The sequence below is a fragment of the Toxotes jaculatrix genome, chromosome 5 (genome assembly GCF_017976425.1).
Source record: "Toxotes jaculatrix isolate fToxJac2 chromosome 5, fToxJac2.pri, whole genome shotgun sequence".
Classification (NCBI taxonomy): Eukaryota; Metazoa; Chordata; class Actinopteri; family Toxotidae; genus Toxotes; species Toxotes jaculatrix.
In genome coordinates, this window is record NC_054398.1 from 23,888,974 (window position 1) to 23,914,366 (window position 25,393).

At 40.5% G+C, this 25,393-nt stretch overlaps 1 protein-coding gene across 5 annotated transcripts in view; it reads left to right on the forward strand.

The window, feature by feature from the left end:
• plekha7a (pleckstrin homology domain containing, family A member 7a) overlaps nt 1-25,393 on the forward strand; it is a 144,054-nt gene that overhangs the window by 36,885 nt on the left and 81,776 nt on the right. For all 5 annotated transcript variants that reach the window (XM_041039214.1, XM_041039215.1, XM_041039216.1 and 2 more), the window contains one exon: nt 23,437-23,520. In XM_041039214.1, the coding sequence (XP_040895148.1) occupies nt 23,437-23,520 (84 nt within the window). The remainder of the gene's footprint in view (nt 1-23,436; nt 23,521-25,393) is intronic.

Below are 25,393 nucleotides of genomic sequence, written 5' to 3' on the forward strand. Positions count from 1 at the left end.
GCTCATTCGCCAGATTAACTCGATTTACTGAGCATATCCTGCTTCAGGACGGCAAATTAGCATAATGCCCAACCCTACACGCTCATTCTTAGATGGGACACTGTCCAAATGTCCTTTTTTCAACCTGCCTAATTCAAGAGAAGTGGGAGGAAATAAAAACAATCAAAGCTGTTTTTGTGACATAGCAGGGACATGGAGAGTTCACTGAAGGTTTGGTGGCTAAATCCTGGCCAGAAATCTGCTGGTAGCAAATGTAATCTGTGTGTGTGTGTGTGTTTTTTTTAAGTTAGTTTGATCAGATGAAGTGTGTGTGCTGTGGCAGGAGTGAGAGGATCAGCGCTGGAGGATAGAAAACAGCTGTGAACATGATCAGTTTGAATTACAGCAAGATGAGAAGTTATCGCTCATAAAACAGCACCTAAAATCCTGTTGGATGTGGCTTCATCTGAGTCAGATGGCTCCATACAGATGGGAGGGCCATAGCCCAGAGCTTCTCTCGTAAGACTGCTGGCTTCAAAGGCTTCACCTCTCACGATTTTGGCTGAATCGAAGAGGAGCAGAGATGCTGAGCACTTGTTGGAGAAGTGTTGGCTTCTGTATGGGCCTCGGAAGGTAGGAGAGACTCTGTCCAGGACACTGTCAGGAGTATCAGTACATCAGGAGTTCTTGTGTCAGTGAGTATATGTGCATGGGTTGTTTACAGTAATGGATGGACAGCATTTACTGAAATGAATACATCTTGACCAGCTGTTTTCCTCTATTAATTGTGCAGAGATGTTTAAATGAAAAGCAGAGAGTAACAATAAATGCTGAGGAACACTGAGGAAAATGGGCCTTGCATATTGTGAGGAAATAAATACTTTTTGTTTCAATGACAGACGAATTTTATTTAAAATAAAAATGTATCTATTCAACCCTCTATAACCGTCTATGGATGATTATAATGGAAAATTGCTGTATTCAGTTTTAGTAAAGAAAAATCTTGTGGTTTCTGCTAAGACACGCCAGCAGAATTAGATTTTGTTTCTACATTATTGTTAAGTACAGTGCTGTGTGCCTGTGTGACTGTAAACTGATGTGCCACAGTCATGCTTTTGAGTTTATTTATATACAAAGTAAGGACTATAGCGAGGAAGTCTCCACTTTGCTGTGCTAAACATAAAATATGTGAGAGTTCTTTGGCAGGGTTAGTGTTCGAACTTGACTGAGCCAGACCATTTGAAATATCAGAAATATCTGTACTGACAAGTTTTCAATCAGGGAAGTGGCTCTTTCCTTACAGATCTCTTTAGTATTAAAAAAATTCATTATCCTTATCGTGTGTGTTTATGTTTAAAATGAATACTGACCAATATATTATTATTAGATTTTTTTGAGGGTGATTATTTTTTGTTTTAGCGATGCAAAGATCCCACACTTTATCTCCTCGTACTGATTCCGGTACCTGAGCGCAGGATACTGGCGAATACTCAATTCCAGTCTGATGTTGGTGGTCTTTGTAAATTTGTAAAATCTTTGTACAGCATTGTTTGAAACTCTGTTGGACTATTTTTTATTCATTAGGTAACACAAAGTTGTAACTACACATAACTTATTAAATAGAGAAGTTCATGTGAGGAGAGGACAGCTAGAGACCGTTCAGTGTTCTTTTAAGAAGTTTTGTTCTCACAGTTTTAGAGTAATGGTGACTTTTTCTGGGTGATACCTGGAACTAGTTCATTAATGGCACCAGTGCAGATCCAGTGTTATAACTGGTGCATTACAGTTTACTTGTTGTCTGCATGTAGAACAGTGGTGTGTAGAGTAGCTCTGATCCCTGAGGTTTAAAGTTGCCGTTTTATCAGTGATGTGTGCTGGGGAAGACACAATCCCATGCTTCCATTCCTGAGCTGGATGTGTGAGATTTTGATCTCGATCTGTTTGTCTCTGAAATCCTTTGAGCTTGCCAATCTCTCAGGTCTCACATTACAACCCAGCTGGCCCGGTCCGAGTGGGCAGCGCAGCTCTAATCCCTGCCTAATCTGAGACAGCTTTATCTGTAATCAAAGAATCCACTGTACATGCATGGAGTGGTGGTGCTGTGCATTAAGAAAAATAAATGAATAAAAAATACACACATGCACACGGACAGGTTACACACTTTATGGTTCCCATCACAACCCAAACACATCAGTGGTGTCCTTTATAGTCTGAATTTGACACGTTTAATCTTTTTGATTTTTATATAATGTTGTTGCTTTTTAATCCTTCGACAGATTAAGTAATAACTTACCAGTAAACAGAATTACCAAAGATTTGGAAGGCAGTCCCATAAGACATCATGTTGTCTGCATTTATACTTACATGCCTTGCATGTTTGCAGTATGTGCATTCAGGCACATGAAACCCAAATCCACAACTGGTGTACAGCATCATTCGTGCCCAACTGTTTCATCTTTTTGGTGCAGATTAACTGAGTGGATTGGGATCACTGAAATAAACCCACCCACTGGCTCATTTGATCACATTTTTTTTTTTAATGTAATTGTTAATTTGAAAGTCAATGCCTCCCAATGCTGTCCACTCTTCAGCATTAACAACGCTGACTGAAGTGCTGTTCAGTGAATATTTTTTGGCATAAACACCAGCAATGCACCTGCTTTCAAGAGAGTACTTCAAGTTTTTTTGTAAAATACAAATATTCATCCTCCAAATTTTCCTCATGTCTGTGTCTGTCTGTGTTTAGTGTAGTTAGAAGAAAAACTAGAGGCAAAGGGAAAAATACCTGGGTCTTTAATCTGTCTGCTGCTTGGTGCTGGGCAGGAAGCAGGATGCTTACAGTGGGTTTAACAAAAGCTTTATTGCTGGTGAACTAAAAGTGGCGAAATTCTTTTGTTAGGCTCCAGAGTTGAGTGTTACGCTGTTCAGTCTGTGGGATTTCTGGCACCATGAGCGACTCTTTCACATTAATGCAGATTTAAGGATGAATCTTACATGTGTTTACATTTCTGAAGGTGTGTGTATTTTTGGAAGGCATTGGAGGCCTGTTACATACTTACAAAACCACTCATAATGGCACTTTTATGTGTGACTTTGCGAAGCCCATTTTAGCATGTTTGGCACGTCTGCTGCGGAGAGAAACAGTTAAGTAGGACAAATGGGACAACCCAAACATGTTTCCATTGCATATATTTCACTTCCCACATTGGCAGCTCTAAACAAGAAGAAACTCTTGTCTCGCTTCAGTCTCCGTGGACTCGAGCGAGGGAAGTGTGGGCTGGATCAGAACTGGAGAGAGTCTCCTCAGTGTCAGTCGGTAGACCAAATTCCTCTCTCCACCTCCTAATGAGGCATAAAGTGCCATTGTATACCTGTGTGTTGCCACAGAGGTCCATACCTTTAATATTTCAGCAGCAGTTGCTCCTAAAAATAGATTCAGGCTGCTGTATCCAGTAAATTAAAAAAAAAAAAAGGAATGCATGCGCAACTTGAGATTGAAATGATTCGGAGATGGATATTATTTTTAGTGCCTCAGTTTCTCTGCTGTGCTCTAAAACTTTTTACTGTAGTTTACAGGCACATTTACTTCCTAGGTTATAAGTGCTGCTGCAGATCTGTGTATCCCTCGTGGGGGAGGAAGTGTTCACGCCTTTGAAGCCAAGTTTCAGTGAAGTGTTGCATGTTGCCGTAGTGCAAATTCAACACTGATGAAAGCATGAATTTTTGAGTTAGTTTTACTTTGACTCATGAGTGTAACTTCGTTTTGGGTTTTACACTGTCTTGTCTGAAATAATCTGATGGTTCAAATTTGGGATGTAGTCTGAAATTCATTGCTGCTGTAAAAAGAAAAAAAGTGGCATTTACTGTTATTTTAATGGATAACACAATCTCCTCATGGATAATACAGAGCCCACAAACATTAAAATCAGTTTCTGCATGATGCTCAGAACCTTTTGCAAATTTCACACAGCCTCGCTTTATCTACAACTGTAATTTCTGTGAAATTTATTTCCTAATTCTCTTGTTTCCTTTTCTTGCACTGTGATTCACCATCTTGTCTTGAGTACACCGCTGGAAAAGCACGTCAGCAGCATAACAGCAACAGCTGCAAGTCCTTCGTCAGTGGCTGCACTAGATTTATTTGGCCACAGTGCTGCTCCGCATTCAGAGATGTTGCGACAGAGCTCACACCCCGAGACACAGGAATAGGCTTACAGCATTAATAGATGCTTTGGTTTGCCGTTGCACACGGAAGCATGGGTGAAGCATGAGATGAAGCAGGTGTAGACATGACAGCACATTTGTCCGGGAGACAGATGTTAAATGGACCAGAAAATGTGTCTGAAATGTCCAGTGTAGACATCTTATTTGTAGTACATTGGTGTACATTTGTGTAGTCAGCGGGGCTGCACGGATAAACTTGTAAGGGATATATTTTACGCTTCATTATGCTCAGTTTATGCAATAGTGTTTATGACAATATTTGTTATAAGCAATTTTGTAAGCAGTCATGTCGTCATACATTAGTTCTGCACTGTTCTGTGCCATGACATGACATGACTGAAAGACATTGGACCCTGACCAATAATGGCTGGCTGTCTTTCACAACTTGCAGGATGTCCTCTTGACAACAACAAATGACATAATTCATAAAATCATTTAATCATGGTTTTGTGAATTGGAGTGAACCTGGACCTTTCATTGTCCCTCGGTAATGAAGGTGGACTTCTTCCTTCCCAGTAGTTATGACTCACTACATTGGATAACACAAGCAACTGTGATGCTGATTGTTCCTGATGCCAACTGCGTCCTTAACAGTGTTAACAAAATTTTAGAAAGAAAACAAGATCACTACAGTCTGTAATAGATCTTTGATCAACATTTCTTACTAAAAAGCATGTGGCTGACAGCCAGAGCATCAGTCATTCAGGTAGTTATAGCGGTTTCGTCAAACAACTGATCTGGCAGAAATTCGGCCCAATTCGGGGTTAAAGCCAGGCAGGTTATCACCGCTGCTCACATATAGCTTTTAATCAGCTCACATCCACCCAATCATCCACCTCCAGGCTCTGATTCTAATTTCTCTCGAAGGTTTGGGGATTTATCATCATCATTCTGTGCAGGTTTAACTTTGTGCTGTGGGGAGAGACCAGATTAGAGCCAAGACCCCAAATATTAACTGTATACTCTGTATTCACCTTCCCCGTGAGCTGGAGTGAAGTGGGGGACTGAGGTGAAGCTCAGGGATTTTTATGTATATATATTTGGTCTGTTCATTCTCTGAGATGTGGTGTTGCCACTTTTAATCACCCAGATTAGTGCACTATATTACCTATATTAAACGTGGGAGCCAGCAGTTTGATTTAGTCATATTAAATGTCACAGGGTCCTGCAGAGTCGAATGAAATTTGGTATCGCTGCATGGCATTTAGAAGCATTTCTCAGCTCAATCAATAACGTGCACGTCAGTTGGCCTCAAGTGGGAAATGTCTGCGTTTGTGTGGGCGTGGTCGTGTCTGTCTCCCTGTGACTGGCCTGCTTTTATCTCCGTCTCTCCCACTTATTGTCTTTCTCCCCCAGTTTGTCATTGCGTCTCAAGCTGTATAATCTACGCCTTTCTCTTTTTCAGTCATTTGTCTAATGATTTATAGAGAAGCTGATAAAGAAGAATGTCAAACACTGCCTCTGAGGATATCTGTCTGTCTTCAATAGCTGCATCTACTATCTTGAAACTTGGAACTTGTGCTTCAAACACATTCTTCTTTTGAAACCCTGGTGATAATAAATGTGCAATCAGTTTCTGGCATATCATTTGCTAGTGACACCCACAAAGCCATTCTTTTTCATCAAAATTTGTGTCTTGCGCTTGCATCAGAAACTCAATCATATGTGTTTACACTTGATTCGGCAACAGTGTCGCCTTGTAGTTACAGAAACTGTCACAGGTTTGATGCCTTAAAACATTGAGAACGTTTCTTGATATGTAAGTGATACATGAAACCTGTTCACTGGTTGAGTTTACACTGAGTGAACAGTTATGGGTTTCATGTTTCGCCAATGATGCAATCGCAGACCTGAGCAATGTGGCTGACGCTGATTATATTTTTTTATTATATTGATATACGACGTGATAAAGCAAATGCCATGCAAAACATCTGTGTATATCACTACAAATAGGTGTCCAGTGCAGTAAATGGAATTTCATTGTTTTGATTTGTATATATATTTTTAGGCATTTTATTTTAACAGAGATAAAAGAGAGACAGACAGGAAGTGCAGGAATAGAGAAGGGACGATATCCAACAAACGTCCCTGGCTGGAGTCGAACTGGGTACCCTGTGCTTATATGTGGAGTTGCAACAATATATTGATTAACCGATCAGTCGATTCACAGAAGAATAATCTGCAGCTATTTTGATAATCAAATAATCGCATATGACCATATGCACAAGTTACATATGATCAGCAAATCAACTAATATTGAAAATAATCATTGGTTCCAAACCTGCTGAGACGGTGTACATCTTAACTTCAGCTACCGGTCACCCCAGCAGTGTTTCATTGTAAAACAAAAACCGTATACTATAACAAGAACTCATTTAGTTAGCTTTTAACTACACTTTGTTTGTAATCATTATTTTGGACCACAGAATTTGGGATACGACACAGTCTGGTAGAATCCAGTGAAAGAGAATAAAAGATTCTGAATTATCGAACATGACGAGCTCACACCAAAATTTATATGGTGAAAATATTTTTAAAAATGAGCTCAGCTGGAAAAATAAATTCTGTGTATGTTTTTTAAATTACTTTTTTGGGGCATTTTTTAATGTATTTTTGATGGTGACAGTAGAGACTTGTTCAATTATAGAAACATGATGGCACTGCATTACCAGTAGTCCATGTGTTTGTCGTTTAGTTAATTATTTAAACGGGTTGCTGTCTTCTTTTGGTCTTTCTTTTTTTTTTGCTGGGTTTGATTAGATTCCCTTCGATACTTGGGCACACACTCTCTCTCTCTCTCTCTCTCACACACACACACACACACACACACACACACACACACACACACACACACACACACGCACACACACACACACGCACACACACAGAATCTCTTCCTCTCTCTGACTCAGGGCCCGTCAGGACGCTGTGAAGTGTTTTGAATCTGAATGCAGTGTAGACTTGTCTTCCATTAGCATGCCAGGCTGTCGGTCTCCATGTCGACTCCCTTGCTGTCCGGCTAAAAGCTGCTCTCCTGTCGTCCACACACCTGCACACTTTCAGAAGAGGTGCTGCTTGCGGTAAACACGCTAATCTCGTTCCTTTGCAAAAGCCAACTATAAAACCCCAGTGCTATTTGGCAATATTTATTGCAATGGACAAGAGTGGGGGCTTATTTAAAGCCAAAGATGGCCATATCTCGACGTTGCCATGGCAACAAAATGTCCCGAAGCAGTCTCTTGAGGGCTGGGGGGGGAGAGAGTTTGCCTCTGCCTTGTATCATCACCAGTAGCAACAGAGGTGGACGCCACACCGTCTGCTGTCTCTGATTGGTTGTGATGGACATCTCTATTACACCGCTGTTCACCCCCCATCAGCTGTTTACCCCACACTCCCAAAATACAGCCACAATCAAGACAGAATGGCTCATCAGGGCTGAAGAATCCTGATCCTGCTACTTGATGGAGCTGCAATTAACTGTCAGGGTGGCTTTATAACCTGTGTGACTGTCTGGGGAGTGTTGTGCGGGGGGGGTGGACTGTTGCAATAGGACACTAGCATCAAAAAATACAGAAAAGATGAATTCAGATAAATTGTGTTAAAGATTATTGTGTGACCAGAGCAGCAAGAAGGGGGAAAAAAAGACTATAAAGCAGAGAGTGAGAATACAAAAAGGGAGTCGTAGACAGAAGGAAGTGGTAAAGTTATGTGTTTGATAGAGAAGAGACAGGAACAATGAGAGAACAAGAAAGGTCATGAGCTGGAGTCATGGCTGTGAGGTTGTGTAAGCCTGCCAAGCCAGCCGGGCGCTCTATAAATAGTTCTATACATGCACTTTTGAGGGGCACAAAGGTTGATTTTCCTGGAATCAATGAAAATATGATCACCTCAAAGAGAAGGGCAACAGCAGTGACTCATGTGGCACAAGAGATTCACTTAACATGGTTTTAGAGGATAATTGTCCTGCTCATGTTTTAGTTGCTATTTCTAGTGGATTGGCAGGTTACATTTCTGCCCTTATTTAGAATTTTGGAATTACAGATATTTAAGTAGATTATGCTTATCATCAGCATTTTAATTTGTGTCAGGTTATCAGTTCGTCAGCTTGATCACATGGGATCTGATCGGTTATCTGCTGTAAGACTCGTTGGACTAGTTGGCGTAGGAAAGAAAATGAAAAAGTGACAAACTGTCTAGTAAAGCAACCATGGTAATCTCAACTCAGGGTGCACTTACTCACTTGCTCCAGAACTTTCCGCTCTATTATGCAGCTTTCATTGGCAGATTTAGGTTGCTCATGGATCTTTTATCCGTGTTTACTTAAGAATTCTTGCTGTTCCAAGGTCAGTGTTGAACTCTCTTTCTGTTCACTCATATGGGTGTCAAAAAATGCTGCTTAGGTTTTCATAACTCTTATTCATAAGTGCAGACTATTCACATTTCTCCTAGCTGTTGAACTATGTATATATAAAAAAAATATACACTGTAACAGCTCCTGAATATTATCTATACTTAATATGTTTACTTTTCTATCTCTCAGTTCTCTTTGTTTTTCTTATTATAAATATTTCATCTCCACATTGAATTATGCATTTATTTACTATTTAATCTTAGTTTGTCAAAGTCAGTAGCACTAACTCCTCTCAAAATACAAGGCTCACTGGGAGGATCATCTGTGGGACGTTACCCAGTTATCGGTTGCAGGTCATTTTGTCTACAGTTGTATTTTTTGTTGTTGTCTGAATATTTGCGTTCAGCTCTGCCGGTTCAGCTCTGTTTACTCTGAGCCCTTGTGTTTGTATGAACAGAGGAATTCTCCCATGTCCACACGCTGTCAGGACAGACAGGATAAGAGATGGTGGCAGTAGATACTGTCGAACAACAGCAGAGCAAGTGCTACCTGTCGCTCTGTTGTTGCATTGGTCAGGGGGATCGTTGTCTCTGTCTTTCCTTCTTCTTCTACTCTGTCCTTAACGAGCTGTCAGTTGTAGCTCAGCGCTCCAGAGTGATCAAAGTAAAGTGAAACTGCTGTTCAGTTTTACTGATGGCAATATTACCATGGTCATTGTGAGCATTTAGCCAAAGTATAGACTCACAGAACTGCTAATGTGGATAAAGACTTCACAGGTGGTATGTATTATTATCTCATGTGTAGAGAGGAAGCAAACAAGAATAAAGCTTGTTTGTCTTCAGCAATTATTCTCAAGTTTTTCTTTAATTAAATTTTGTTGCGAGCATTAAACTGCTCAAGTGCCCTTCAGCAAACCCCTCAATCCCAACCCACTGCAGCAGAGCTCTTCTGTAGGTGTCCAAACAGAAAGAGGATTTGACAACAGGGATTAATAAAGCATCACATTATAATATTAACCCTGAGTACTGTAGGCAGAAATTCAGCAGCTTTGAGGCTCGGAACAACCGCTTGAGTTACGGATACGGCACCACTGACACATTTTTTCCTCCACTTTACCTCTTGATGTTGACCTGCGCCTACGTAGCCCAGGCACAGCTGAAGAGCAGCTAGTAGAAGGGAGGCCTTGTTACTATGCTGATTATGTTAACTTGGCACTTGCATCCTACATTCTTGTCCATTATTGCTTTACAATCCTCACTCTCGTCCAGTCACTGATGGCCTTATTGTCTGAGAGAACGTTTGACTCACCCAGAAGTAGTTCATTTGTAATTATAAAATCCATTAAAAAAACCCACTTCTTTTGCAACATATTCTGTGCCCCTTAAATAGCCTCCCAAAATCCTCCCACTCTAAAGCAGCTTCTCAGTATGCTCACAATGGATCTTATTTGCTGTGAAGGCACAAACTATGGTGTGAAGGCTAATTTTTAGTCAGTGCAGGCACTTTCATAATGAGCCTAAGCATTGTTCACTCCTCTACACGCTCTCCCCAATCACTTCCATTCCTGTTTATGCTAATGCCAAATATTTTCATTATCTCTGCAATAAGACGTTTAATAGGCACTCTGCTCCACAGCCCGGTGAAGAGTGGCTATAATTAGAGTCAGCCAGGCGCTGAGGCAGGGGGCCAAAACGTCACAGCTGATTTGAATGTGGACAAGTGTCGAACAAGCGGTGATCTGATTTCTGTAGAGCTATCAGGAAATGCTCCGGCAAGTGGTCTGGGTAATTAGAATGGGCTTATGCTCAAAGTACAATGAATGTTCAAGAATGAGCCCTCGTGGCTCTGGTGCAAGGGTACCAACAGCAGATGTTAAACATGAACATAAATGCATACTGTATCTTTCTAGTCATTGTAGACGTCACCCTGCTGGAATCTGTCCTTACTCTTTAGTATTGCAGCCACATGTTAAATTGGTGAGTTTTAATGTTAAGCTTTGAGACACGAGTCTTACAGTAGTCCTAGTTCTAGACCTGAATTTCTGAGACTGTACGTTGGAATAGCACAGAACAAAATTTGACCTGGTGATGCAAGAAAAAAAATAGTCACTGGAATCATAAAAGTTATTTCGTACAGTTTATCCTGAGGGAGACATTCATGTCTGCACCAAATTACATGTCGTTCATTTCAGTAATTCTCAAGATATTTCCGTCAAAGCCAGAAACAAAGTTGTAGACTGACCAGCCATTGCTTCAGTTACCCACCTTTATGCATGGACAGAAATGAGTGCTCCTTGATGTCCTTATGCACTGCAGAGGACAACACTGTTGATTAAATATAGGGTTTGTGAAAAGAGATTCAGTGGGACAAAAACTCAGATTTAAGCTAAACTGAATTTCGCTTCAATGTCTTGCTGATGTGTGAAAATGAATCTGTGTGTTTGTAGCTGGAACAAAACACCTGAGAGCTGCAGTAAATAAACAAAATGAGAACCAGTTTAGCCTTGATATGCTGATATTTTGAATTTTGGACATATTTTTCTGCCGCAGCCATCTGCAACCATGTGGTGAAAATTAAACTGGCTTGTTAACATTTCTTATCCGACTGATGAGCATTGTTTGCTTCAAGCTTGTTTACCCGTCGCAGGTTGAAAGATTTTTAATAATGAATGCCAATAATTTTACAAATCCATTTTGGGGGGTGTTGGAGGTCAAATGGAAACTTTTTTTTTTCTCCTCATATTTATCAGAACACTGAAACCTTCACTGAGTATTATTTAAAACTCTGCTAACTTTCTTTCAGCTTCTCTAAAGGCATCTACAGAATGATCTACTGCTGAGTAAAAGGTATTAGAAGCTGTAACATCGGCTAGAAAGCAGTTTAACATATGCAAAAGGTTTAGCATGCAGTAGATTTCTCAAAAAACAAAACACTTCAACACATGATTAATATTATTGTGGCAGCAGCATTAAAACATGCATCTCTCTTCATTTAGCGCCTGTACTCATGTTGTCACCATATGATGCGTTGGAGTTGCATTCGTGGTGTGGTTGGTGGTCCTGCTGGGCTTCTCTTCAGCAGCGCTGTGAAGTCTTTACCTTTTGTGGGCTGTCAACGCTGAAAGTGATGCATTGGTGAAGTGTTTATGTTGTGAGACAAGTGCTACGGCTACAACACCGGGATGGGAGCTGTTCAGCGGAGGCTGAGTGTTTTTCTGCCACTTTGACTTCGACTGTTACCAAGTTTAGAGATTGAGGGGAGGGATAATGTTTGCTGACAGTATTATCATGGCTATCAGTATAAAAATTTAAACTACAGATCTCTGTATTAAGGTATGCCATGCTTTAACTTTATTATCGGAGAATTATCATGATTATAAGGAAGCTTTATGAAAGGGGGGATGAACAGGCTGTATTTGCCGGTGGATGTTGGAGAATTATAGCATTCAGCTGGGGACACTTTGGGGGCAGGGATATGATCGTTTTTACTCAATGTGCGTAATACAATCCATATCACTGAAGTGTTTCATGATGAAACTTTTTAATAAACATTTCATTAGCGATGTTGTTCACACTTGCTCAGTCGTAAAGACGCCACAACATTAAGGTTGTGACCGAATTAATGTTTATGGTTAATCTCTTTTTGAGTTTATTAAAAAGGAAAATAGAATATAACATTTGTTTGCTTGATACTGATCTATCAGTTCTTATTACTGTAGAGGTAATATGATGCATGCTATTACAGTAACATTTGAAATGTTGCCAGATATTCAGTGGCTGCCCTAAAAATTTAGCTTTTCATGGCGAAGCCTCAGATTTATGCTCCTAATATGTTGTTTATTTCCAGCTGTATACTGAAACTTCTGGACTATGTGTGTTGTAATTTTTCTTTTTTAATCTGTACACATAATAATTACTTAATAGCGACAGATGGTAGAACTAATATGGTTCCAACAGCAGCATTATTTGTGTAAAGTTCTGGACTGGCTGTATATCTCATTTCAATATTATGTAATTCAGTAGTATATTATCTTTTTGCAGAGGGTAATGTAGAAGTGGTGGTAGGCACATGGAGCTTGGCCATCACAGTCTTGGCAGCAGGGTCTTCGTGCCACTGATGTCAGTGATTATTGGCACCGTCTCGTTCTCAGCCTGCCAGCGGTGCTGAGTGACGGCCGTCGCTCCGTCAGTCCCACCTCATCCCCCCTGTGCTGCTGGAGATGCTCTTTATTTTACTGGGTCACACTGAAACCAGAGATGGGGGAGCTGCCTGGCAACATAAAAGCGCTGTGATATAATGAGCAAAATGATGCTTTGTGCATCAGCTGCTAGGGCCTTGGGGTCATATACCGGCTCTGTAGCAGTGCCACTTTACCTATACTTCCTGGCTGAAGAATGATAATGGGTGTGACAAAGAGGGTTAGGTGGGTGGGAGCTGAGGCAGGGGTTCAGTCAGTGATGAGCAAACTGCATTAGGTGAGCTGCAGATGCATCTCAAGGCAGCCATCTTAGTGGTAAAATTCTGAATCCTGATGTATACCGGCAGTGTAGCTTTTTCCAGTAACCTGCTCTGGCATAACCCTCCGACCTGACTCTAAAAGCCTTCCACAGTTTGTGATAAAGCAACAGTTTTATGTAACTATGAAGCGCAGCTGTTACCACTGAGAAAGAATTATGTCTAACACATCCAAGGCACGGAAGACTAACATTATCTGTATTATAACAATTCCTGTTTATCAGCCTGATAGGCTGCAGTGTGAAATAAGAGATGTTTAATAACCCTCATTACACTGATTTTCATACCACTGAGCACACTGGGAGCATTGAGCTCACACTCTGATATCACACTGTCAGATATGTCTGATTTTACCATTTAACCTGATAAAACCTCTGTGGACTTTTATACATTTAATCAAACGGGGGGGTAATTCTGAATGTTTTCCAGCCTGAGTGGGAGTGAGGAAAGGAGGGATGGGGAGAGCATGAGATGGAGAGTGAGAAAATTAAACCATGAGTCTGTTTGTATTTGTGATGTGTATTGGATGTGTGGGTGGGATGGTGGTAGACGTGGTAGTTGATGGCTGTGAAACCTGAACAAGTGAAGGTGGCAGCAGCATGGAGCTGAACCAAATGTGTCACTGCCTCATGTTCACTGGGCCAAGGAAGGAATTTACTGGCAGCAGCGGCCTGCTAGGAATTCAGCAGGGTGACTGGGTGTATGTGTGTGCAAGTGTGTGTGTGTGTATGACTTTGTGTGTTTGTAGTGGTCAGATTGTATTCCATCTCTTTACCCCCTGGCCAGTTATAGGACGGAGCTAGCATGCTGGCGCTCCCTCCTCCTTGTTACAGAGAGAAAAGCGTGCAGTACATGCAGCGTTCGCCCACATTCACACGCTTGGAGGGGAACAAAAGTCATGAAGCCACAGCAGTGACCGTGCGGACGCAGGTAAAAAAAAAAAAAAAAAAAGAGAATTTGAGAAAACAGTCTTTGCTTTTCTGTTTCCTTCCTGCATCTTTTCTGAGTTTTATTTTTGCAGTGCCAGTGGCAGGACAAGGTGGAAGTGGACTAATGTTACAGCAGCAGCAGCAGCACTGAGCTGCTGGCAGGGCTGTTCTGCCTCTACTGCCAATTACTAACAGAGCAGCACAGAGTGCCTTGCAGATGTTGCTTGGTGTATCTGCTAATGTAAGTTTATATGATCATACTGTGGTTCTCTGTGGCTGTGGGTCATATGTTGGTGGACCAGGCAGTGGGCTCTTCTAGAAACTATTCCAGAAAAGCCAATCGCATTTCACTCATGTTGACTATCCTGTAGGACGCAATGAGCTTGATCTTTCTAAAATGTTGAATTGAATTGTAGGAATCTTCAGACCTCAGATATTTCAATGTCAGATATTGCTGACACACTCTTCTGTGTATAAAGGTGAGTTTTGAAGATGCATTGCCTTCTAGTTTGCATTGGCCCGAGCAGTACAGTTTTAATTTATTAATATCTGTACCTCAGGGAAGTCCACGATTTAATTCAGTATTTTTTAATACTTTTGTTAATAAACAAATCAACATGGTGCCTAATATTTAAGCACTATGAGATTAAGATTCTGCTTCGGGAATCTTGTTTTTTCCAGCTTAAAGTTCATGTGTTTGGTGAGAGCCGGAGGCTGAAAGCATCATCAGGGAGCTCTTTGGACTTTCAGTGGCTGTTAAATAATCGGAGCTGCTGTGCCAGCGGCCCACTCTGCAGGCTGCCAAACATCAACAGTGATAATGCTCTAACCTACTTCTGTGCCGCGGCCAAATCAGGACCCCCTTTTTCAGCTGTGGCATTGTGCAACTCAATTAGCTGATGTTTATTTAAACATTAGGCCACACAACAAAGTGTTATTTAGTCCTTGGCAGCAGCGTGTGTGTGTGTGTGTGCGTGTACATTCCTCTGTGTGTGAGTGTGTTTTCAAATTAGTGGAAGGAAATGACTTGTGTTGGGCTGTGACCTCTACAACAGATTATTTTCTTTACAGAGAGTAAATTTTGTGGACTCTCCATGAGCACGTCAGAGACACACCGGTCTAATGCTACACAGAATGTGTGGTCAGTTAGTGTGTAAGAGTAATGGCGCTTTAGATTGTCATTTTTCCCATGGTTTGAACCCTCTCCTCTACGTCTGAGACTTGAAATGGAAAAGGTCACATGTATCCCTGTTCTTGTTAATGAAAAGTAACTTCTATCCGAGTGGATTTTAAATAAGCAGATTCTTTTACAGCTGTGAGCATCTATTTATCATCGAGAGATGAATTTTTAGCAGTGTATTAAAACTGTATTTGTCTCGGACACACACACAGGCACACATATGCAGTGTAGGTGAAACACACACTCTGCAAATGCGAGCATCATCTCTCTCCCTCTCTGTTTATACCTCACACACACACACTCACACACTCCCATACATTGTTAAACATACACAGCGTGCTCTGAATGGGAATGACCTTGCTGCGTTTCCCCATACTGTACCGGCGGCGCTCCTTCCTGCTCTCCCTCGCTGCACTTCAAACACATTTCATCTGGAAAAACCCTTTAAATAGATGTGACCTTTGACTGAAAGAACACCCACTCACCGAATCATTTAGAAACGCTCTGTCTGCTACACATCTGTTACAACACAGGCGGGGTGTGCAGTGGCCAGCAACACAAAGGCGCAAAGACAAATTCCTGCTATTTATCAGACATAAGAGTTGTGGCCAAAGCCAACTGCTCTGCTTTTTGAAACATCAGTCACAGTCAGATGGAGGTGTGGTGTATCGGCGATGGTGACACATTGATCAGTCCATCATCAATAACAAGAAATATCAAAGTGCCATGAGTAGCATTTTAACTTCAGTAAATCGTTACTGCATTAACTTTACCCTTGGCAGAGTCATTACATAATACATGAACTCAAAACAAGAGGACACACATCTGAGAAGACTGGCAGCCTTAATCAGCCTGTTATACTGTGACTTACATAATGTAATCAGCATGTAATTTCTTTATGGCAACAAACATAGCAACCTGCTTTTGAACTTAAAGTTAGAACGTCTCATTCTAATAACTGCTAATGTGTAATGTGTAATTTGTTACACATAATCAGGCTAGATCTTGTTTATTAAATCCAAAAGACATTTAAATTTAATTTGAAATTACTTTAAATGTCACCACTATATATTTCAATTCATTTGATTAGATATGGTGTATCTTTGGAGACATTAAACTGAAAAACATGCATTGCAAAAGTAGACTGATCACCCCAAATCAAGTGTCTTTGTTCATTCCCCCCCACACATAAAAACTATTATATTACTCTATTAAAACACTATACTGTAGACAGGTTATCAGCAGGCAGTTACAGAGAGGATGTCAGCCAGTCATTAATCATAGTGTAAATGTTTGGGATAAAAAACCCACAATTTCGTATCTGACTATAAAGATATTGGCCCAGTATCACACAGGCCCTGAAGGGACATTGATGATCAAGATAAGAAAATGACAGAGGAATATTTTTATTATTGATTAATCTGTAGATAATTTCTCTGATTAGCTGGAAAATTTTTTAGTCCATAAAATGATAGAAAATCATGAAAATGTCCATCACAGTAGCCCAGAGCCCAAGGCGATATCTTCAAACTTCTAAAGCCAAAGATATCGTGTTTATAACGATATAAATAAGTGTGAAACTTAAACCAGCACTTTGTCTTGATGAATCATTTAAATAGTTAATAAATTAAAACAGTTGTTGGTGATTAAATTTCACTCAGTTGACTACTCAGTCACTTCGGTACTACTTGGTTTTACTGCGACACTACTACACAGCTGCAAACAGGAGTAAAGTAACTGGAGTTCCAAGTCATATGACACAGCAGGTGCACCGTGCCAATTATATGCCAGTGAGAGAGATCATGTGTGGTATGTGTGATCATGTGTGTTTACACGAGAGGTGAGCTGTGTTGTGTGAGCGCTGTCATGGACAGTCCAGTGTTTGCGTAACCCCAGAGGTTTACCACCCGTCCTTCATAAATGTCATGTGGATATCGACAGGGACAGAAAAGTCAAACGCAGAGGCTCAGAGCATACCAGCTGACTGCAAGATTGTCTTGTATGAGGAAGGTTTGCTTTAATTCCCTACTCCCTAATGTCATGGTTGTGTTTGAGTGAGGAACAAAATCTGCTTCAGCTGCAGGGGAGCTGTTCTGATAAATGGGGATCAATAGGAGACCAGAAAAATTACAAAATTGAAGCATTAAACTGGCATGAAAGGGAGAGTGGTCTTTGCATCTTTTTCACAGATGACAAAGTAATGAGCCATTTTGTCTGAAGAGCTTGTTTGGGTTTCTGTGTTTGCTCAAGAATTACATGGCATGAAAGCACCAGTTGTATACCTTCTTTTAGATCTTTCAGTGTCGTGCCACCAAACCCCAAATTAATGTTTTAGAGTGGATGCTGGTGTGAAAGGGAGAGATGGTGCTTTTCTCATACATCAAAAATGATGAGCCACTTTGTCGATAAAGTTTGTGTGAATTCTGTCAGGGTTTTTTTTTTTTATGTAACACAAGCTGTTGTGTCAATAACAAAGTAAAAGTTTGTTCAGTGCACAGGCAAGAACCTGTAATGATTTTGATGTGTTTTGATAGATACGTTCCACTCTGGTGTCAGTGCTGAAACAGGTGCTAGAATCACAAAGACATCTATGTGCTATATACAGCAAGTCTGAGCTCAGCTGATTGTTATAATCACAGCCGTCTGTTGTTAGCTTCTGAGAGACCACGCTGAATCAGAAGCAGCTGAATTTGTCCCCTTTTGGCCTCTGATTTGAGGATTAATATGTTGTAGACAGTCTGATGAAACGATTAATGCTAACTTGTTTTCTGTGCATCAACCTCAACATATTTGTATGAGTGACAGTCTGTGCATATGCAGGTTAAAACTGATGGATCTATTTAAATTCTCAGGCTAGTCTCAGATGTTTTGCAGCAGAAACTAATTCACATATTTTAAAACTAAAAGCTTGCACGGCTACCGAAACCTCTCAGTTGCCTTGTGGTTAAATTACCATTGGATTATCCAAATAAATCAAGTTTAATATTTATGGCAAAAATAAAAGAAACACAACTTTCTGAATTCAGTAGTTTAGCAAGCATGCAGCCAGGGGGATTTCAGAATAACAACTCACTATTGTCTTTAATGTATAAACCAGGGCATCAAATCTCAGGTCTTTTTTGATACTGAGTGAAATGTTTTCCTAGCTCTATGGATCAAAAACCGTCAAGTACCAAAAGCTGGCATTGAATGTCTTTTAATGTGAAGCAGTGGCAGTAAGAAATGTTGTGTCAGCATTAGCAGTAACTTAATACAACCCTGGCACAGCTGTAGAAGAAACACTGAGGCTGAGACTGTATCAATGACTGGACTTTGTCACCAATAATAAAAACTATTACATATAGAGAGAGTGGTAATTACTGAATGTAAATCCTTTGATGGGTTATTTCAGAATAAACAATGTTTGTTAAAAGAATAGAAAACAATGATCATCTTAACAAGCAGAAGAATTTAGTATCAAGAACAAGTATGATATTTATATTAGTACAAAATGTAATTATTGTATCAGCATTACTACAGTACTCAGCCCTATAAATGTATCACCTCCTCCGCCTCCTCTGACTCGGCCCGTCTATATCCTAGAGCCGTCATACCTCCTGCCACCCTGCAGGTAAACACCACACCTTACATGGAAAGCTGCGTGCACAGTGTGAGCATCAAGTAGGCTATTTTAATCAGTGGGTGTTGGGCTTTTTTGAGAGGTAGCTCTTTTAATGATATGGTTGTTATGTAAGTTTCTCATAGCTGGAGAGCCGGCAGGGGAAGGTAGAGTAGTGCCTCAGTTGTCCCTGGAGAGTAGTGTTTATAGGACAACAGAAAAGGCTGGGATGAGTGGAATACACTTTTACAGTTGCAGTGTGCGCTTTTAGATGATGCTGTGTTTCAGGTGCACTTACCTTGTAGCCACAGAGAGCTACAATAAAATAATGGCACATATAATACATGAAGAACCCAATGAAAGACTGAGCAGGGGCCTTGAATTCAAAGCCTTCACACACTTGTATTCTCATTTGAGCCACATGTCATACACTCTGAATGTTTTTAAAGGTTTTTGTGTGGGCACAGTGAATTCATACCAACTTCATTTATACCTCTTATCTGGGGGAAGATGGTGATGTACCGTATTAACACTCCAGGTGCTACCATACAAAAGGATACGTCGAACAATAAACAATAATACCCTCTGTTTTCTGAGTACTGTGTACGAGTCAGTGTTTATATTGGGGATGTGCAGTTTATGCGTTAAAGGGGAAATCAGTCAGTTAGTTAGTCGATAGTCAGGAACATTTGTCTAACTCTTGTGAAACATAACCTTTTCCACTGTTAGCTGTTTGCTGTGTAGCTGCATGTTGCCTTCTGTAGTTATACAAGCAGCAAAAGATCTCATGTACCTGAACTATACTTTATAATATTTTAAGCAGAGATCAAAAATACATTATCCTATCCTATCCTAACTTTTTGGGTAACCCCCCTCTCCCTGTAGCGCCCTCTTTTAACTTTACTTCAGTTATTTACTGATTCCTAGAGAAGGGCAATGAGATGGGTAAAGCCTGTTGATATCACTCTTGGTTGTGGTTCTTCGATGAATTTCTTGTTGTATGACTTGTATAAAACGAGACACTGATATTTTTACGTTATTCAACTCTACTGAACTTGCATTGGACACGACTCTCTTTGAAGTGAGAACAGGAAAAATTCACAAAATACACCACACGGCAAATGGACCCAGAGATGTAAAGTACGTTGTGAACAGGTCTTTCATGGCAAGTGTTAAAGGGGATTTTTTTTTAAAAGGGCACTATGTAAAGCTTTTATCACTTTCAACATTTTTCGTTTACTGCTCAGGTCATTGTTGCCTCTGCTCTTCTCCAATGACGTTATCATGTCTATTATATCTTGTACTATTTTGAACCTTGCTGCAGAATGAAATCATAGCCCCTGACAAACATCCTCTCATGACACTGACACCCTGTTCCCATTCATATTCTGTGAGCAATCAGAGATGGATTTATCAGTTTCTCGGGAGGAGTGGTTCACATATCGGCTCTGAAGTAAACAAGCCTTTGTTTTAACTCGTCTATTCCAAAATCTGAGGTTGCTGCTGGGCTCAGTGAGAAGATTTGAGGTGACTGTGTCCTGAGCAGTCATATATATGTCTTTATCTTTTAATAGTCTGGCAAAGAAACCATGGTTGACAGGTTTAACGTACTGCATTTCATTTCATGTGATCACTGTGAATGCTGCATCTGTCTGTTAGTTCATTACACATTTAAGTGAATTAGAGATGGTCTTAATGGCTGTCATCGCTGCAAAATTAACACAGTGTTTTTAAATCATGTGTATCATGTTGATTTAGTGTCTTACATCACATCATTTTGTTTAATATTTCTTGGGATAAAGGTTTTTGAGCATGCCTTGCTCCGCACATTCTCTCGTGGAAGATCATCACTGTCCTCAGGAGCAGTGTGAAAGAAGTGCCTCACCGAAGAACACTGCTTTTAGTGCAATACTTATATTAATGCATTAACATAATAAACCATTAATGTAATAATGATGTTAATGATGTGTTGATCCTGCTCTATAATTAAGCTACTAATGCAATTTAGTTCCCATTTATCTAAATGTAAATTTCCTGCCAGTGTAATTCAAATCTTTTAATGTAATCCATTTACATGATCCACCAAAGACCTCTCCCATAAATATTCATCCCCTTTTAAAATGTATTACCATAGCCAAATAATGTAGATAGACAGATTTGTATTTCATTTTTCTGTCTTTAAATTAGGAAGTTTAAACATTTTGTCTTAAGCATCAGATACATGAAATAATATACATGAAAACGTAAAATATTTTGTTGGTCTCTTCAACAGCACTGACACATGGCTGCCATTTAGGGTCTGCTGTCGAATTTATCGTGGCTATGTGAGGAGAATGTCCCGGCCATAACTCATGGCTCAGATGCCTGTCGGGAAGATCTGTTTCCCTTTTCGTGCCACAGCTGATCAATTATAATTCCGTCCTGTTCAGACGGTCATTTATTCTCAAAGCTCCTCCGACTTTGCTGTTAAAACAGTGAGCGCGTCCCCTTGAGGGATGCTACTATGTCTTTTTGTCTAGCAAGACACACTCCTCTGGCAGCATGACTAACACTATCTCCAGTACTGGTCTGCTTCGCTCCCTTGCAGATTGGGAGCAAAGGTTCTTCATGCTGCTCAGCACCCTTTTTTGCATTTCACTCTGCACAGATTTTTTATGGCCAGCTGTCAAACATTTCATGTGTAAATGTGAGTACAGTCCCCCCATAGGCTGCTGTAGGTGCCTCATTGGGGCTTATGAAACCTATAAGTTTGTTACATTATGTACGGGATGTGCTTTTTCTTTTTATCGCTTAGTATCCGACAACCGAGCACACAGCAGTAAGAGAAAAGGCCAACCTCATCCGCCACATCAGGAACAATATTACTACAAAACATAAATACAGTCACTGGATAGATGATGTTGTGTTTAACTGTTTTTTTTTCTAACACATTTCTCCTTGTTTTCTTATTTTTCCGTCTTTTTAGTGAAGATTATGAGAAATGTTTAACTGCCTCTCGTCCTCTTGCCCCTAGATCCTGGCTCAAAGAAAACTTTCATAAACCCAAAACTGGCATTTTGCATGAGGATCTCAGTTTTTAAAGAAGAACCAGTGTGCAGGGTTTAAGGGGATCTATTGGCAGAAATAGAATATAATATCCGTGATAATGTAAGTCAAAATGTCCCTCAAGTAAGTAATAAATATGAAGGTCAAGTTTTTTTCTTATGGCCTCTATTAGTGTTGGGTCATTAGTAACAGTAATAATAGATTTAGTAGTAGAAGTAAGTCACCTGACAGGAGGGAACATGGTAACAGATATCACTATGAGCTGACGAGAAGGTGTCTACAGGCAGTGCATTTATATGCAACTAGTTTCATGTGACACATTGTGTTTAGGTCTCGTGCTGTGAGCTCATAATGGCATTGTAAGTCCCTGTCACTGCGTCTCCTGGGAAACCTTGTCGTCCTGTGGGACTTGATCCTCTGCCACATCAAGCAGGAATCAGTACAGCATGAGTAATGTGAGCTGCGAGGGAATGGAAAACAGTGTTACTACGTATTGATTGTTGTTAGAGACGGGAAAGGGTTCTGAACCTTCTGAACACATGGGGTGTGTTTGCTGAGTGTGCACGGTATTCCTCATCAATGTTATGCTTCTGCTGGTGACTACTAAGCAGCACTACTGGAGAACTTTAGAGGGCAGGAACTTCCCTTTCACAAAGTTGGTTGCTCTGTGCCGCTTGTGATTCTGCTGCGTGCTGCACATTTTTACAATTAATCGATTAACTTTGTCTGTAGAATGTCCGAAAATTGTCAAAGATGTTCATCACAGTTTCTGAGAGTCCAAACAGTCCAAACCCCAAAGATATGGAATTAACACTTATGTAAAAGAGAGAAAGACACAGGTCATGACTGGCATTTGCATGAGAAATGACATAAAAATAAAGTAAATCTGTCATCCAGAGTATTTGTTATCTTTCAGTACTTTGTATATGCAGAAAACCCATTCTGAAAAGTGTCATCATGTTATCAGTCAAGGAAGCATACCTACTATCCTTTTCTTGTTCGTAGGTGTTTGTTTATTAGAGATGAACACCTCACTTAGTCCAGCGACCTCTTGGTTCATTCACTTCAGAGCTGTTTAAACTTTAATACAAACATCAAACACTGTCAGCTCTCTGCTGTGAAACACTGGAGCTCTCTCCCCAACACACACACACACACACACACTGTGACCCTCCATGCCACCCTGTGTTGTTTACTCAGTCAAATGCTTTTACACTCTGAGCTGAGGCTTAAAATGACTGACTGACTGAGTCTATAACTGATGGAGGCCCAGGCCTGCACTGTCCAGCATTTTGTGCTGAGCCCAACAAGTTTGGCCTACACAGGCTGTACAGGATGGGTTGGGTGGGATGAGTGGGTGGGGTGGGGTGGAGGTCCTGCAGTCACCCCCCACATTCTACACAGGACTGGGAAAGTCAGGGACGAAGGCCCATCAGGGTGGGGAGGTTGGACAGAGCCTCTAAGCCTGCTACTCCTCTGGGGAATGATCGGCCTGCGTGTGTTGTACTTGTGAACGGAGTGGGGGTGAAAATCCAGGGTGATGCCTTCACCGTGTTTACAGTGCAGCCAAGGTTGCTAATTTTGTCTCCTCTCTCTCCTCCCTCTGTCACTTCAGTCATAACCAGAGGACCACAGCGTTTCGCCATCCTGTGACCGGACAGATTTCTCCAGAGAACGTGGATTTTATCCTGCAAGAACAGTGAGTGACTGAGTTTGTTTCTTCTCTGCAGGCCTATCCATACAAAAAAAAAAAAAGAAAAAAAAATCTCAGCTGTTGCAGTAAAAAAAATTGAACTGTTGTCAGATGCTTTTGGGCTACATTGACTTTCTCCAGCTGTTTGGAGATATATCAGCACTAAAATCAGCTAAAATGTTTTTCTGTTTTCATTTTTTGGGGTGAGTGCCACGATGCAAGCTGTTTATTTGATCACTTTCTTTGATGTAATAAAATGATACTGAAAATCAGGAGAGTCTGAAAGAAAAAAATCCACTGCTCTTGCTGTGATGACTGTTTTTATGGTTTGTTATAGTGTCTGTTTCACTGGTGTTGCCTGACCTTCTATTTGACAGTGAAAACATCATTGCCTTAAGGCCATTACTTTTAGTTAAGCAAGTTATAATTCTTCACTGAGTGGGTGGATAGCAAGTTCTATGAAAAGTTCTGCTTTGTTTTAAGTCAAGACGTGGGCATTTCATTCCAACTAGGGCTTCTTTTTTAATAAGGAAGTGAAAGGAGAAAATGTTGGTGTATTTGTCAAGGACACGCGTTGCTGTTGGAGCCTTCTCACTGTCTGGTGATGCTATAGCAGGAGTCACTAAGGTGTTTCTCTCTCTCCATGTTTGGACTCTTGGCTTTGCAAAGTGCAGCTAAATGTTCTTTTAGATGCATCTGTTTTTCTTGTCTGTTTTCTTGCCCAGAGTTAGAAGAGAAAGTTAATACCACTAAGAATTTGCATGTTAAATATGATGGTACAGCCCACAGCTGGTTAGCTTAGCTTAGCATTAAGATCAGAGGCAGGGGAAACAGCAAGCCTTACTCTGTCCAAAGGTCCCAATAAATAAATAAATAAATAAATAAATAAATAAATAAATAAATAGATAGATAGATAGATAGATAGATAAAATGCTGGTAGCCTGGTATCCTCATTCACAAACCTCCCTCTAAAACCAAAACGTTAAGCCATGCTACCTGTTTTCCCCTGTTTCCAATCTTTATGCTAAGCTTATTGACTGCTAGCTGTACCTTCATATTAAGTGGTATCAGTCTACTCATCCATCCCTTGACAAAAAAGCAAATAAGTGTATTTCCCAAAAACTATTCCTTTCATCATAAACTGGATTTTTGTGTTAACAGTTTTAGGTTTCAGAGTTCAAAAGTGGAAAAAAAACAAAAGTTTGTTTTCTATTCAGAATTTCTGGTTGTAAATGTAACTCAAATGAGCATAAAAATTGGACATGACACTAGAATTAGATGTTGATAGAGTCATTATTTTGAAGTTGCACTTAGCAATTGTGCACTTTTGTTTGTTCCTCATGTCAGCTAGAAGTATTATCATCTTTAAATACCCAGGTGCGACAGTGTAACTGCTCTGAACACACTGATGTTTACTTTCATTTGCAAGCCCATGATGCTTTATCACTTTAAGAGACCTGGTGAGTGCAGGTCTCTCTGGGATAAACAAGTCAGAGTGCTTACTCATGCCTGTTTAGTAGACAGTTTGTATTGCACTCTAAGGGCTTTGTTTGGGCAAAGATTTCCTGCCAGTGACTAAACCCGACACCAGACTTTCACCACAATAGAGAAGCTCAGTTACAAGAGATGGGACATTCGTTTCCCTTGCTGCCCCAAATTGTGATAAAGGTCAGTAAGACAGGGGAATCTGCATAAACACATCCTGTAACTTAAATATAGTAACATCCAAAAGCAAACAAGAGAAAACCTCAAGCAAGGTGTTGCTTAACATTGAGAGTTTTTTAGGCCCTTTTGCACAGGGGTTTGTTTGGTTTGGTTAGAGGCTGCCTGCCCTTGTCAGCCCGATGAGAAGCATAATTCCACGTCTCGCTCAGAGCGC